Below are 15372 nucleotides of genomic sequence, written 5' to 3' on the forward strand. Positions count from 1 at the left end.
CAGGATGTCTCTGACCGGGTGCACGACATCCTGGTATGAGAGGGAAAGCAGCCAGAAGTCGTGATACATGTTGGTGCCAACGACATAGGCAGGAAGAGGGATGAGGTCCTGAAGTGTGAGTTTCGGGAACTAGGCAGAAGGCTGAAGAACAGGACCTCAAGGGTGGCGTTCTCAGGATTACTGCCAGTGCTACGTGACAGTGATGGTAAGAATTGGAGGGGATGGCAGTTGAATGCGTGGCTGAGGGGTTGGTGCAGGGGGCAGGGTTTTAGATTTTTGGATCATTGGGATCTCTTCTGGGGAAGGTGGGACCTGTACAGATTGGATGGGTTGCACCTGAACCTGAGGGGGAGCAATATCCTTGCAGGTAGGTTTGCTAGCATGGTTCGGGAGGGTTTAAACTAATTTGCAAGGGGGATGGGACCCGGAGCGATAGAGCACTGAAAGAAGTGCATGGAATAAAGCCAGATCTTAGAGAGGCTTTGAGGAAAAAGAAACAGAATAAACGGTGTAAAGACAGGAAGGTAGAAGGGCTGAAATGTGTGTACCTCAATGCAAGAAGCATCAGGAGCAAAAGTAATGAACTGAGAGCTTGGATACATACATGGAATTATGATCTAGTGGCCATTACAGAGACTTGGCTGGCACCGGGGCAGGAATGGATTCTCAATATTCCTGGATTTCAGTGCTTTAAAAGGGATAGAGAGGGGGGAAAGGGGGAGGAGAGGTGGCATTACTGGTCAGGGATACCATTACAGCTACAGAAAGGGTGGGTAATGTAGCAGGATCCTCTTTTGAGTCAGTGTGGGTGGAAGTCAGGAACAGGAGGGGAGCAGTTACTCTATTGGGGGTGTTCTATAGGCCCCCTGGTAGCAGCAGAGATACAGAGGAGCAGATTGGGAGGCAGATTTTGGAAAGGTGCAAAAATAACAGGGTTGTTTTCATGGGTGACTTTAACTTCCCTAATATTGATTGGCACCTGATTAGTTCCAAGGGTTTAGATGGGGCAGAGTTTGCTAAGTGTGTCCAGGACGGATTCCTGTCACAGTATGTGGACAGGCCGACTAGGGGGAATGCCATACTAGATCTAGTACTAGGTAATGAACCGGGTCAGGTCACAGATCTGTCAGTAGGTGAGCATCTGGGGGGACAGTGACCACCGCTCCCTGGCCTTTAGCATTATCATGGAAAAGGATAGAATCCGATAGGACAGGAAAATTTTTAATTGGGGAAGGGCAAATTATGAGGCTAAAAGGCTAGAGCTTGTGGGTGTGAATTGGGATGATGTTTTTACAGGGAAATGTACTATGGACATGTGGTTGATGTTTAGAGATCTCTTGCAGGATTTTAGGGATAAATTTGTCCCAGTGAGGAAGATAAAGAATGGTAGGGTGAAGGAACCAAGGGTGACAAGTGAGGTGGAAAATCTAGTCAGGTGGAAGAAGGCAGCATACATGAGGTTTAGGAAGCAAGGATCAGATGGGTTTATTGAGGAATATAGGGAAGCAAGAAAGGAGCTTCAATTATGTGAAGAACAAAAGGATGACAGGAGTGAAGGTAGGACCGATTAGAGGTAAAGGTGGGAAGATGTGCCTGGAGGCTGTGGAAGTGAGCGAGGTCCTCAATGAATACTTCTCTTCGGTATTCACCAATGAGAGGGAACTTGATGATGGTGAGGACAGTATGAGTGAGGTTGATGGTCTGGAGCATGTTGATATTAAGGGAGAGGAGGTGTTGGAGTTGTTAAAATACATTTGGACTGATAAGTCCCCGGGGCCCGACGGAATATTCCCCAGGCTGCTCTATGAGGCAAGGGAAGAGATTGCTGAGCCTCTGGCTAGGATTTTTATGTCCTCGTCCACGGGAATGGTCCCAGAGGATTGGAAGGAAGCGAATGTTGTCCCCTTGTTCAAAAAAAGGTAGTAGGGATAGTCCGGGTAATTATAGACCAGTGAGCCTTGCGTCTGTGGTGGGAAACCTGTTGGAAAAGATTCTTAGAGATAGGATCTATGGGCATTTAGAGAATCATGGTCTGATCAGGGACAGTCAGCATGGCTTTGTGAAGGACAGATCGTGTCTAACAAGCCTGATAGAGTTCTTTGAGGAGGTGACCAGGCATATAGTTGAGGGTAGTGCAGTGGATGTGATCTACGTGGATTTTAGTAAGGCCTTTGACAAGGTTCCACACGGTAGGCTTATTCAGAAAGTCAGAAGGCATGGGATCCAGGGAAGTTTGGCCAGATGGATTCAGAATTGGCTTGCATGCAGAAGGCAGAGGGTCGTGGTGGAGGGAGTACATTCAGATTGGAGGATTGTGACTAGTGGTGTCCCACAAGGATCTGTTCTGGGACCTCTACTTTTCACGATTTTTATTAACGACCTGGATGTCGGGGTATAGGGGTTGGTTGGCAAGTTTGCAGACGACACAAAGGTTGGTGGTGTTGTGGATAGTGTAAAGGATTGTTGAAGATTGCAGAGAGACATTGATAGGATGCAGAAGTGAGGTGAGAAGTGGTAGATGGAGTTCAACCTGGAGAAGTGTGAGGTGGTACAGTTTGGAAGGACAAACTCCAAGGCAGAGTACAAAGTAAATGGCAGGATACTTGGCAGTGTGGAGGAGCAGAGGGATCTGAGGGTACATGTTCACAGATCCCTGAAAGTTGCCTCACAGGTAGATTGGGTAGTTAAGAAACCTTATGGGGTGTGAGCTTTCATAAGTCCAGGGATAGAGTTTAAGAGTCGCAATGTAATGGTGCAGCTGTATAAAACTCTGGTTAGGCCACAATTGGAGTACTGTGTCCAGTTCTGGTCGCCTCACTATAGGAAGGATGTGGAAGCATTGGAAAGGGTACAGAGGAGATTTACCAGGTTGCTGCCTGGTTTAGAAAGTATGCATTATGATCAGAGATTAAGGGAGCTGGGGCTTTACTCTTTGGAGAGGAGGAGGATGAGAGGAGATATGATAGAGGTGTACAAGATAATAAGAGGAATAGATAGAGTGGATAGCCAGCAACTCTTCCCCAGGGCACCACTGCTCAATACAAGAGGTCATGGCTTTAAGGTAAGGGGTGGGAAGTTCAAGGGGGTTATTAGAGGAAGCTTTTTTTACTTAGAGAGTGGTTGGTGCGTGGAATGCACTGCCTGAGTCAGTGGTGAAGGCAGATACACTCGTGAAGTTAAGAGGCTACTAGACAGGTATATGGAGGAATTTAAGGTGGGGGGGTTATATGGGAGGCAGGGTTTGAGGGTCGGCACAACATTGTGGGCCGAAGGGCCTGTAATGTGCTGTACTATTCTATGTTCTATGTTATTTGTGTCCCATATATCAGAAGGGATGTTTTGTCATTGGAGAGAGTCTAGAGAAGGTTCATGAGGATGATTCTGGGAATGAATGGGTTAACATATGAGTAGCGTTTAGCAGCTTTGGGCCTGTATTCACTGGAATTTAGAAGAATGTGGGTGGTGGGGGGGATCTCATTGAAACCTACCGAATGTTGAAAGGACTAGATAAGGTGAATGTGGAGAAGTTGTTTCTTATGGTGGGGGTATCCAGAACTGGAGGGCACAGCCTCAGAAATGAGAGGCGACCCTTTGTAACAGAGGAATCTTTTCAGCCAGAGAGTGGTAAATCTGTGGAATGGTCTACCACAGGCTAAGTCCATGAATGTATTTAAGGAGGAGGTTAATTGTTTCCTTGATTGGTCCAGGGCATCTAAGGATATGGCGAGAGGGTAGGTATATAGGTTTGAGTAGGATCTGGGAACAGCCATGGTGGAATGACGGAGCACACTCGATGGGCTGAATGGCCTAATTCTGCTCCAATGTCTTATGGTCTTATGATCAATGTTGAGATGTAGCCAGTATTACAGTATCAGACAGTAAGTCATTGACCTCCCAGATCAATATCGAAATGGAGCCAGTATTGCAGTATCAGACAGTAAGTCATTGACCTCCCAGATCAGTGTCCAGATTTAGCCAGAATGAGTGTCAGACATAGTCAATGATATCACAGATCAATATCGAGATGTAGCCAGTATTACAGCATCAGACACTATGTCTTTGGCATTCTAGATCCATGTCGAGAAGTAGCCAGTATTAGAGTCAGACAGTAATTCATTGACATCCTAGATAAATCGCAAGATGTAGCCAGTACTACAGTGTCAAGGTAGTAAGTGATTGACATTGCAAATCAATGTTGAGACGAAACCAGTATTACCATGTTGGACAGCAACTCAGTGACATCCCAGATCATTGTCAAGAAGTAGCCAGTATTACAGCGTCAGACAGTAAGTACATGACATCCCAGATCAATATCAAGATAAAGCCAGTGTTACAGCGTCAGGCAGTAAGTGCGTGACATCCCAGAGCAACGTCAAGATGTAGCCAGTATTACAGTGAGTCAGTGACATCCCAGATCAGTATCGAGATGTAGCCAGTGTTAGTGTCAGACAGTAAGTCAGAAGTTAGTGAAATCCGAGATCATTGTCAACACATAGCCAGTATTACAACGTCATGGAGTAATTCAGTGAGATCCCAGAGTAATGTTGAGATGTGTCCAGTATGAGTGTCAGACAAGTCAGTGACATCCCAGACAAATGTCGAGATATATCCGCTATTACATTGTCACACAGTAGGTTGGTGACATCCCAGACCAGTGTCGAGATGTCACCAGTATTACAGTGTCAGACAGTACGTCCATGACATCTCAGATCAACATCGAGATGAAGCCAGTGCTAGTGTCATGCAGTAAGTCAGAAGTCAGTGACATCCAAGTTTGATGTCGAGATGCCGTGGTACATATTGGAACCAATGACATGGGTAGAAAAAGGGTGGAGGTCCTGAAAGCAGAATACAGGGAGTTGAGAAGCAGGACCTCAAAGGTAGTAATCTGCGGATTGCTGCCTGTGCCAGGCGACAGTGAGTATAGGAGTAGAATGAGGATGAGGATAAATGTGTGGCTGAAGGATGGGAGCAGGGATTCAGATTTTTGGATTATTGGGACTTCTTTTGGGGCAGGACCTCTTCCTGTACAAAAAGGACGGGTTGCACTTGAATCTAAGAGGGACCAAAATCCTAGTGGGGAGGTTTGCTAATACTATTGGGGAGGGTTTAAACTAGATTTGCAGGGGAGTGGGAACTGAAGTGAAGAGTCAGAGGATGGGGAGGTTGGAGCACAAGTAGAGACAGCTTGTAGGGAGTTTGTGAGGAAGGATAGGCAGATGTTAGAGCGAAGATGCACTCAGCCTGATGGTTTGAGATGTGTCTATTTCAATGCAAGGAGTATCATAAACAAGGCGGATGAACTTAGAGCATGGATCAATACATGGAACTGTGACATAGTGGCCATTACAGAGACTTGGATGTCTCAGGAGCAGGAATGGCTGCTAAGTGTGCCAGGGTTTAGACGTTTCAAAAAGGACAGGGAGCAAGACAAAAGAGGTGGGGGTGTGGCATTACTAATCAGAGATAGTGGCACGGCTGCAGCAAAGGTGAAAATCGTGGCGGGATTATCTACTGAGTCAGTGTGGCGTAAATCAGAAACAGGAAAGGGGCAATAACTCTACTGGATGTTTTTTTATTGACCCCCCCCCTCCCCTAATAGTAACAGGGATATTGAGGAGCAGATAGGGAGGCAGATTCTGGTACGGTGCAAAAATAATAGGTTAATAGGGTAAAAATAATAGGGTTGTTGTGATGGGAGATTTTAACTTTCCTAAAATTGATTGGCATCTCTTTAGAGCAAGGGGTTTAGATGGGTGTGTTCAGGAAGGTTTCCTGACGCAATATATAGATAAGCCAACTAGAGGAGAGGCTGTACTTGATCTGGTATTGGGAAATGAACCTTGTCAGGTGTCAGATCTCTCGGTGGGAGAGCATTTTGGAGATAGTGATCACAACTCTATCTCCTTCACCATAGCCCTGGAGAGGAATAGGAGCAGACAATTTGGGAAAACATTTAATTGGAGTAGGTGGAAATACGATGCTATTAGGCAAGAACTTGGGAGCATAAATTGGGAGCAGATGTTCTCAGGGAAATGCAGTGTAGAAATATGGCAAATGTTCAGGGAACATTTGTATGGAGTTCTGCATAGGTACCTTCCATTGAGCTGGGAAAAGGATGGTAGAGTTAAAGAACCATGGTGTACAAAGGACGTAGAAAATCTAGTTAAGGAGAAAAGAAAAGCTTATGCAAGGTTCAAGAAGCTGGGTACAGTTAGAGCTCTAGAAAATTACAAGGTTGCTAGGAAGGAGCTTAAGAATGGAATTAGGAGAGTCAGAAGGGGCCATGAGAAGGCCTTGGTGAGCAGGATTAAGGAAAACCCCCAAGGCATTCTACGAGGATGTGAAGAGCAAGAGGATGAGCCGTGTGGAAATGTGTGTATGGAGTCGGAGGAGGTAGCAGAAGTACTTAATGAATACTTTGCTTCAGTATTCACCAAGGAGAAAGACCTTGGCAATTGTGGGGATGACACAGTGGACTGAAACGCTTGAACATATAGACATTAAGAAAGAAGAGGTGCTGGAGATTTTGAAAGGTATTAAGTTAGATAAATCGCCAGGACCGGATGAGATATACCCCAGGCTACTGTGGTAAGTGAGGGAGGAGATTGCTGAGCCTCTGGTGATGATCTTTGAGTCATCAATAGGGATGGGAGAAGTACCAGAGGATTGGAGGGTTGCAAATGTTGTTCCCTTGTTCAAGAAAGGGAATAGAGAAAACCCAGGAAATTATAGACCAGTGAGTCTGACTTCAGTGGTGAGCAAGTTGTTGGAGAAGATCCTGAGGCAGGATTTATGAGCATTTGGAGAGACATAATCTGATTAGGGATAGTCAGTATGGTCTTGTCAAGGGCAAGTCATGCCTTACGAGCCTGATTGAATTCTTTTAGGATGTAACAAAACACATTGATGAAGGTAGAGCAATGGATGTAGTGTATGTGGATTTCAGTAAGGTTCCCCATGCAAGGCTCATTCAGAAAGTAAGGAGGCATGGGATCCAAGGAGACCTTGCTTTGTGGATCAGAATTGGCTTGCCTACAGAAGGAAAAGGGTGGTTGTATGTGGTTCGCATTCTACATGGAGGTTGGTGACCAGTGGTGTTCTGCAGGGATCTTTCTGAGATCCCTGCTCTTTGTGACTTTTATAAATGACCCGGATGAAGAAGTAGAAGGGTGGGTTAGTAAGTTTGCTGATGACACAAAGGTTGGGGATGTTGTGGATAGTCTGGAGGGTTGTCAGAGGTTACAGCGGGACATCAATAGAATGGAGAACTGGGCTGAGAAGTGGCAGATGGCCTTCAACCCAGATAAGTGGAAAATGGTTCATTTTGGTAGGTCCAACTTGAAGGCAGAATGTAATATAAATGGTAAAACTCCTAGCAGTGTGGAGGATCTGAGAGATCTTGGGGTCCGTGTCAATCGGACACACAAAGCTGCTGCGCAGGTTGACAGTGTTATTAAGAAGGCGTGTGGTGTGTTGGCATTCATCAACTGTGGGATTAAGTTCAAGATCCATGAAGTATTGTTACAACTATATAAGAGCTAGGTCAGACCCCACTTGGAGTACTGTGTTCATCTCTGGTCACCTCACTACGGGAAGGATGTGGATACCATAGAGAGAGTGCAGAGCAGATTTACATGGGTGTTGCCTGCATTGGAGGGTGTACCATAAGACATAGGAGCAGAATTAGGCAATTGGCCCATTGAGTCTGCTCCGCCATTTAATCCTGGCTGATCCTTTTTTTTTCTCCTCCTCAACCCCATTTCCTGGCCTTCTTCCCATAACATTTGATGCCATGTTTAATCAATAAGCTATCAATCTCAACGTTAAATACACCCGATGACCTGGCCTCCACAGCTACACGTGGCAAGAAATTCCATAAATTCACCACCCTCAGCATCAGACACTATGTCATTGGCATCCTATATCCATGTCAAGATGTAGCCAGTTTTAGAGTCAGACAGTAAGTCATTGACATCCTGGTAGAAGAAACCAGTATTACCATATCGGACAGTAACTCAATGACATCCCAGATCAATATCAAGATGTAGCGAGTATTACAGTGTCAGACAGTAAGTCAGAAGTCAGTGACCTCCCATATCTATGTCAAGATTTAGTCAGTACGTCAGTATCACACAATGTCGGTGGCATCCCAGATCACTGTCAAGATGTATCAGATATAGTGAGTGATATCTTGGATCAATGTCAAGATGTAGCCACCATTTGAGTGTCAGACAGTGAGTCAGTAGCATCCCAGAGCAATGTCGAGACGTAGACTGTATTACAGTGTAAGACAGTAAGTCAGTGACAATCTTGATGCATGTTGAGATATAGCCAGTATTACAGTGTCAGATAGTAAGTCAGAGACATCCCAGATCAACGTCGAGATCGTAAGACATTGGAGCAGAATTAGGCCATTCAGCCCATCGAGTCTGCTCAACCAATTCATCATGGCTGACCCCGGATCCCATTCAGCCCCATACACTTGCACTCTCACTGCAGTCTATGGTACAGCTTTCCTCAGATTCACCACTCTGCTAAAAAAAAAAAAAAATTCCTCCTTACTTCTGTTCTAAAAGGCTGTACTCAGTTTTGAGGCTATGCCCTCTGGTTTGGGATGCTCCCACCAGAGTAAGCTTCCTCTCCACATCCACATTTCCTATACCTTTCAACAGTTGGTAGGTTTCAATGAGATCCAGCGCATTCATCTAAATTCCATTGAGTACAGGCCCAAAGCTGCCAAATGCTCCTCATATGTTAACCCTTCATTCCCGGAATCATCCTCGTGAACCTCCTCTGGACTCTCCAATCACAATACATCCTTTCTGAGATAAGGGGCCCAAAATTGTTGACAATACTCCCAGTATGGCCTGACTTTTGCCTTGTAAAGCTTCAACATTATCTCCTTGTTTTTATATTCTATTCCCCTTGAAATAAATTTCAACATTGCATTTATCTTCTTTATCACAGACTCAACCTCTGGGTGTCTTGCACAAGGACTTCTAAGTCCCTTTGCACCTCTGATTTTTGAACTTTCTCCACATTTAGATAATAGTCTGTACTATTGTTCCTTTTACCAAAATGCATTATGATACATTTCCCAACACTGTATTCGATCGGCCACTTTTTTACCCATTCTTCCAATTTGTCCAAGTCCAGCTGTGATCGCATTGCTTCCTCAGCACTACCTACCCTTCCACCTATCTTCGTATCATCTGCAAACTTTTCCACAAAGCCATCAATTCCACTATCCAAATCACTGACAAATAATGTGAAAAGTAGCAGTCCCAATACTGATCCCTGAGGAACACCACTAGTCACTGGCAGCCAGCCAGAAAAGGTCCCTTTTATTCCCATTCGCTGCCTTCTGCCTGTCAGCCATTCCTCCAACTATGCCAGTATCTTGCCTGTAACACCATAGGATTTTATCCTATTAAGCAGCCTCATGTGTGGCATCATATCAAACGCCTTCTGAAAATCCAAGTAATTGAAATCCACTACCTCACCTTTGTTCTCTCTGTATATTAATTCCTTGAAGAACTCCAGCAAATTTGTCAGGCAAAATTTCCCTTTACAGAAGCCATGCTGACTTTGGCTTATTTAATCATTAGTCTCCAAGTTCCTCAAAAACACATCCTTAATAATGGAGTCCAACACTTTCCCAAGAGGTAAGAAACATGGAAACATAGAAAAACATACAGCACAATACAGGCCTTTAGCCCACAAAGCTGTGCTGAACATGTCCTTACCTTAGAACTGCCAAGAGTCTTACCATTAATGCTATATTCTGCCATCATATTTGACCTACCAAAATGAACCATCTCACACTTAACTGGGTTGAACTCCATCTGCCACTTCTCAGCCCAGTTTTGCATCCTATCAATGTCCTGCTGTAGCCTCTGACAACCCTCCACACTATCCACAACATCCCCAACCTTTGTGTCATCAGCAAATTTATGAACCCATCCCTCCATTTCCTCATCCAGGTCATTTATAAAAATCACAAAGACTAGGGGTCCCAGAACAGCTCCCTGAGGCACACCTCTGGTCACCAGCCTCCATGCAGAATATGACCCGTCTACAACACTCTTTGCCTTCTATGGGCAAGCCAGTTCTGGATCCACAAAGCAATGTCCCCTTGGATCCCATGCCTCCTTACTTTCTCAATAAGCCTCGCATGGAGTACCTTATCAAATGCCTTGCTAAAATCCATATACACTACATCTATGGCTCTACCTTCATCAATGTGTTTAGTCACATCCTCAAAAAATTCAATCAGACTCGTAAGGCATAACCTGCCTTTGACAAAGCCATGCTGACTATTCCTAATCATATTATGCCTCTCCAAATGTTCATAAATTCTGCCTCTCAGGATCTTCTCCATCAACTTACCAACCACTGAAGTAAGACTCACTGGTCTGTAATTTCCTGGGCTATCCCTACTCCCTTTCCTGAATAAGGGAACAACATCCACAACCCTCCAATCCTCCAGAACCTCTCCCGGTCTCATTAATGATTCAAAGATCATTGCCAGAGGCTCAGCAATCTCCTTCCTCGCTTCCCACAGTACCCTGGGATACATCCCGTCCTCTCCCAGTGACTTATCCAACTTGATGCTTTCCAAAAGCTCCAGCACATCCTCTTCCTTAATTTCTGCATGCTCAAGCTTTTCAGTTCGCTGCAAGTCATCCCTGCAATCGAAGTATTCATTAAGTACCTCTGCCATCTCCTCCGGATCCATACACACTTTTCCACTGTCACACTTGATTGGTCCTATTTTCTCACGTCTTATTCTTGTGAGTTGAGGCTAACTGGCCTATAATTTCTTTCCTTCCTTTTTTTTTGCCTTCCTCCCTTCTTAAAGAGTGGAGTGACATTTGCAATCTTCCAGTCATAGTCATAGTCATACTTTATTGATCCAGAGGGAAATTGGTTCCTCTGGGATCATGCCAGAATCAAGCGATTCTTGAAAGATCATGACCAATATATCCATTATCTCTTCTGCAATCTCATTCAGGACTCTGAGATGTAGTCCATCTAGTCCAGGTGACATATCCATCCTAAGACCTTTGAGTTTGCCTTACACTTTATCCTTTGCAATGACAATGGCACTCACTACTGCTCCTTGACACTCACGGACCTCTGGCACACTGCTAGTGCCTTCCACTGTGAAGGGAAATGCAAAGTACTCATTAGGCTCATTTGCCATTTCTTTGTTCCCCATTACTGCCTCACCAGCATCATTTTCCAGTGGTCCAATGTCAATTCTCACCTCGCTTTTACTCTTTATATAACTGAAAAATCCTTTGGTATCTTGCTTTATATTATTGGCTAATTTATCCTCATATTTCATCTTTTCCCTTCTTATAGATTTTTTAGTTGTCTTTTGTTGGATTTTAAAAGCTTCACAATCATCCAACTTCCTTCTCACTTTTGCTACCTTATATGCCCTCTTCTTGGCTTTTACGCAATCCTTAACTTTCCTTGTCAGCTATGGTTGCCTACCCCTGCTATTTGTGAACTTCTTCCTCTATGGGACATATCTATGCTGTGCCTGTGAACTATTCTCAGAAACTTCAGTCATCTCTGCTCTGCCAACATCCCTGTCAGCATCTTTCTTCAATCCACATTAGTAAGCTCTTCTCTTATGCCTCTGTAATTCCCTTTATCCCAATGTGATACTGGTACATGTGAGTTATGCTTCTCCCTCTCAAATTGAAGTATAAATTTAGTCATATTATGATCATTGTGTCCTAAGGGTTCATTTATATTAAGATCCCTCATTAGATCTGGGTTATTACACAACACCCAATCTAAGATGGCCTTTCCCCGAGTAGGCTCACACACAAGCTGCATTCAACAAATTTCCTCTCTTGTGATCTGACACCAACCTGATTTTCCCAATCCCCTTGCATATTGAAGTTCCCCATTACAATTGTGTCATTACCTTTTACATGCCTTTTCCAGCTCCCTTTGCAATCTCAACCCCACATCTTGGCTACTATTTGGAGGCCTATATGTGATTCCCATAATGTTTTTTTTTACCCTTGCAGTTTCTTAACTCAAGCCACAAAGATTCAACATTTTCTGACCCTACGTCACCTCTTTGTAAAGATGTAATTCCATCCCTTACCAACAGAGCCACACCACCGCCTATGCCTTCCTCCCTGTCCTTTCAATACAAGGTATATCCTCAACTACATTAATAACATTAATCCCCCAACTATGGCCTTCTTTCAGCCACTTCAGTGATGCCCACAATGTCATACCGACTGATCTCTAATTGTGCCATCATGAGTTCATGCACCTTATTCCAAATTCCACACGCATTTAAATACAGCACCTTTTGGTCTTTAATTCTTTGCCTTTTTGAATTTTGACACCATGGTACAATTTAATTCTTTGCTCTGTCTGCATTTGTACCCAATCATTGGCTTGTCCTTCCTTACATTCTTGTTACATCCATCATCTTGTAAACCTGCTGGCTCATCCTTGGCTCTATCATAGTGATTCCCATCCCCCTGCCATATTAGTTTAAACCACTCCCAACAGTTCTAGTGACCTGCCCCCAAGAATATTGGTGTCTCTCAGATTCAAGTGTAAACCATCCCTTTTGTTCAGGAGAAGGACCTGTACTCTGGTCTGTGTGTGTGTGGACACAGTTCAGGGGAAGGAGATGAACTTGAGTGCTGTTGAGGAATGGGATATGGCTCAGTGAGAGGAGCAGGACCCCAGTTCGTTGGGGAAACTGGACTCTGATTCAGTAGGACAGGCAAGAAAGGTCAAAAGGGGAATGCTACACTTCGAGTAGGGGTGGGGATGCTGGACTGCTTTTCTTTCCATCTTGGAGATCAGAGGGAACTGAAACCAAATGTGAGCCCTAGTAAACTAGTCCAACTGTTGAACAGGGTCAGGCCTCGGATCTTTGCTCTTCGTGGCCCAGTGTGAGCAGTATGGTATTTTTAAACTCAGAGATTATTGGAGTTTCATCCTGATAAACCCCACAATTCCCACTCAAAGCCAGTACTTTCTCTTCATCATGGAGGAACTGAGTGTTCCTTTATCCTCCTGCAGGTGCAATGGTCTCAATATCAAGTCCAGTGAACGTGAACGTGGACAGTCTGCAGTCTTTATCTTCTGATGGAGCAACTCTGGCTGTACAGCAGGTGATGATGGCCGGGCAAAGCGGAGAGGATTCTGGTAACAGTGTTGAAGAAGATGACAGCGATCTCTCTACAACAAACATAACTGTCCTGGCTTTAGAAAACAGTGACTCACTGCAATAAGCACAAGTTGGAAACAACGTGAAAGACATGGGAAGCACTCTGACCGGACATTTTTATCCTTTGCACTCACAGTGCATTTTATTTCTGATCTATTTTATACATTGGTAGGCGAGCACACTTTTCTATCTCACCTTGTATTGAATGAATGGGGCTTGATTATTCTCACATTGAACTAACTGCTTTAATTTGAGAAGATGGGAACATTTATCGATTGACGTACAGATTCGGGCTGAAGGTTACAACTTTGCCTTCATTCATTCATTCAGAAATAACTGGCTGTAATTGATAGGTGATTTGCAGAAATTCAGCGTAACTGCTCAACAAACAAGAAGAAATTATTGGATCAAATCCTGCTTTGGTTTATAGTTAATGAATTTTATTGTAAAAAAAAACATTTTGTAGACAGTGCCCCACGTACTTTGTACTAACTTTGGAGGGCATGGGTCTCAGGACAGAATGGAGCCCTATTTGAAGTGAGCACCAGACACAGGAAGGTGGTATTTGAAGATAGTGGTGAGCACGGAGTCAGGGAGGTATATCACTGGCCAGAACCTGGTGCTGAGTAGTTGTAAGATATGCCCGCCCACGTTACATAATTATCATGGGCTGTTTCTTTACTCATGTGAAGCTCTCGCTGAAGTGAAAACCCATAACTACATGTCATTTCCTCCTCTTTATGTTTATTGCTGGAGCCTCTATCATCCCCACAGCTAGTTAGTGAAGGGGAAAGAAGAGCAGGCTCGGTGCTGATGATGGAACTATGATATCATATCATACTGTGGCACCACCATGGGAATAGTGTCCCAGGTGCCTGAACCAGTCCTGTGTGCAGGAGGATTACAAACAAGTGGTTCTCTGAAGTGTATGGCCTGTTGGATATATGCTGTGCATCGTCGCCAGCACAACCAGTGTGAGAGATCAGCCCCTCAGCTATGGTCTGTTCACTCTTTTCTGCTCAGTTTCAGTTCTTTATTTGACCAACTTTATTGAGATTCTTTGTGCCATTAATACAAATAATGTAAGCTTTATATATTTTAAGTATTTTAAGAATAAGTGCCGTAGCTCTGCAGTGAATATGGGTGCTAATCAGTTCTTTGCTCCTTAGGGAATTATTCATACACTCCTTCCCATCCCTTCTCAGTCTGCAACTTCCTGGCATTGGCTGTTCTTCCTATGAGCCAAGACAGATGAAGCTGTGAGGCAGCTTGATTCCTCAGAACTGAATCGAGCTCAGGATCAGACCAGGGCAGGAACTCTCACTGCAACCCCATGAGAGTCAGCTAACTTCGTAGATTGAGATAGAGAGTGAGTATTTCATATCACCACACTCACCCACTGAGTTAGGAGGAGCATCTTTACTTCATTATTATTTGTCTCATTTATAAACTGAAGAGAAGCATCATACTAGATTTAAATTATATTCTTGTTACAATGCTATCAGTGGTCTGCTGTGTTCATTGATCAATAATGGCTAAATGTGTGTGTTCACTGCTTCCCTGGACCAGGTGTGCTTCATCATTCATTCATTCAAAGGATCGTCTTGATTAGCATCCATTATCCCATCCACTGTGACCTCACAGAGTAAGTGATTGCAAAGCCTTTCTCAGAGAGGCCTTCACGTTGTGGGTGTGCATATGTGTGCATTCACAGTTTTAACAAGTGTGTGTGTGTTCATTGTAAGCATTTCTGAATTGGTTGCTCCATTATTCCTCAAGGTAAAAGGAACCTGGAAGCAGAATTCCAACAAAAAAACTGTGATCTAAAGAAGAGCTAGTTGATGGAGAGAGTGCAGGAGGGTTACCTGTACCAGATGAACTACACCCCAGGGTTCTAAAGGAGGGGCTGAAAAGATTGTGGAGGCATTAATAATGATGTTTAATAATGAGGAATGGGAAATTGTAAATGTTACTCCACTCCTCAAAAAGGAAAGAAGGCTGAAGAATGGAAATTATAGGCCAGTTAGTCTGACCTCAGTGGTTGGGAAGACATTGGAATCAATTGTTAAGGATGAGGTCTCAGGGTACTTGGAGGCATGTGATAAAATAAGCCAAAGTCAGCATGGTTTCATTAAGGGAAAACCTTGCCT

At 44.1% G+C, this 15372-nt stretch overlaps 1 protein-coding gene across 9 annotated transcripts in view; it reads left to right on the forward strand.

Annotated features, from left to right (window-relative positions):
* pknox1.1 (pbx/knotted 1 homeobox 1.1) overlaps nt 1-14994 on the forward strand; it is a 295655-nt gene extending 280661 nt beyond the window's left edge. For 4 of the 9 annotated variants that reach the window (XM_063050187.1, XM_063050189.1, XM_063050190.1 and 1 more), the window contains one exon: nt 13075-14993. In XM_063050187.1, the coding sequence (XP_062906257.1) occupies nt 13075-13286 (212 nt within the window). In that variant the 3' untranslated portion in view covers nt 13287-14993. Of the gene's footprint in view, nt 1-13074 lie in introns of all 9 variants that reach the window. The other 5 variants (XM_063050193.1, XM_063050194.1, XM_063050192.1 and 2 more) reach the window with 4 other exon arrangements.
* The last annotated feature ends 378 nt before the right edge of the window (nt 14995-15372 follow it).

The sequence above is a fragment of the Mobula hypostoma genome, chromosome 6 (genome assembly GCF_963921235.1).
Source record: "Mobula hypostoma chromosome 6, sMobHyp1.1, whole genome shotgun sequence".
Taxonomy (NCBI): domain Eukaryota; kingdom Metazoa; phylum Chordata; class Chondrichthyes; order Myliobatiformes; family Myliobatidae; genus Mobula; species Mobula hypostoma.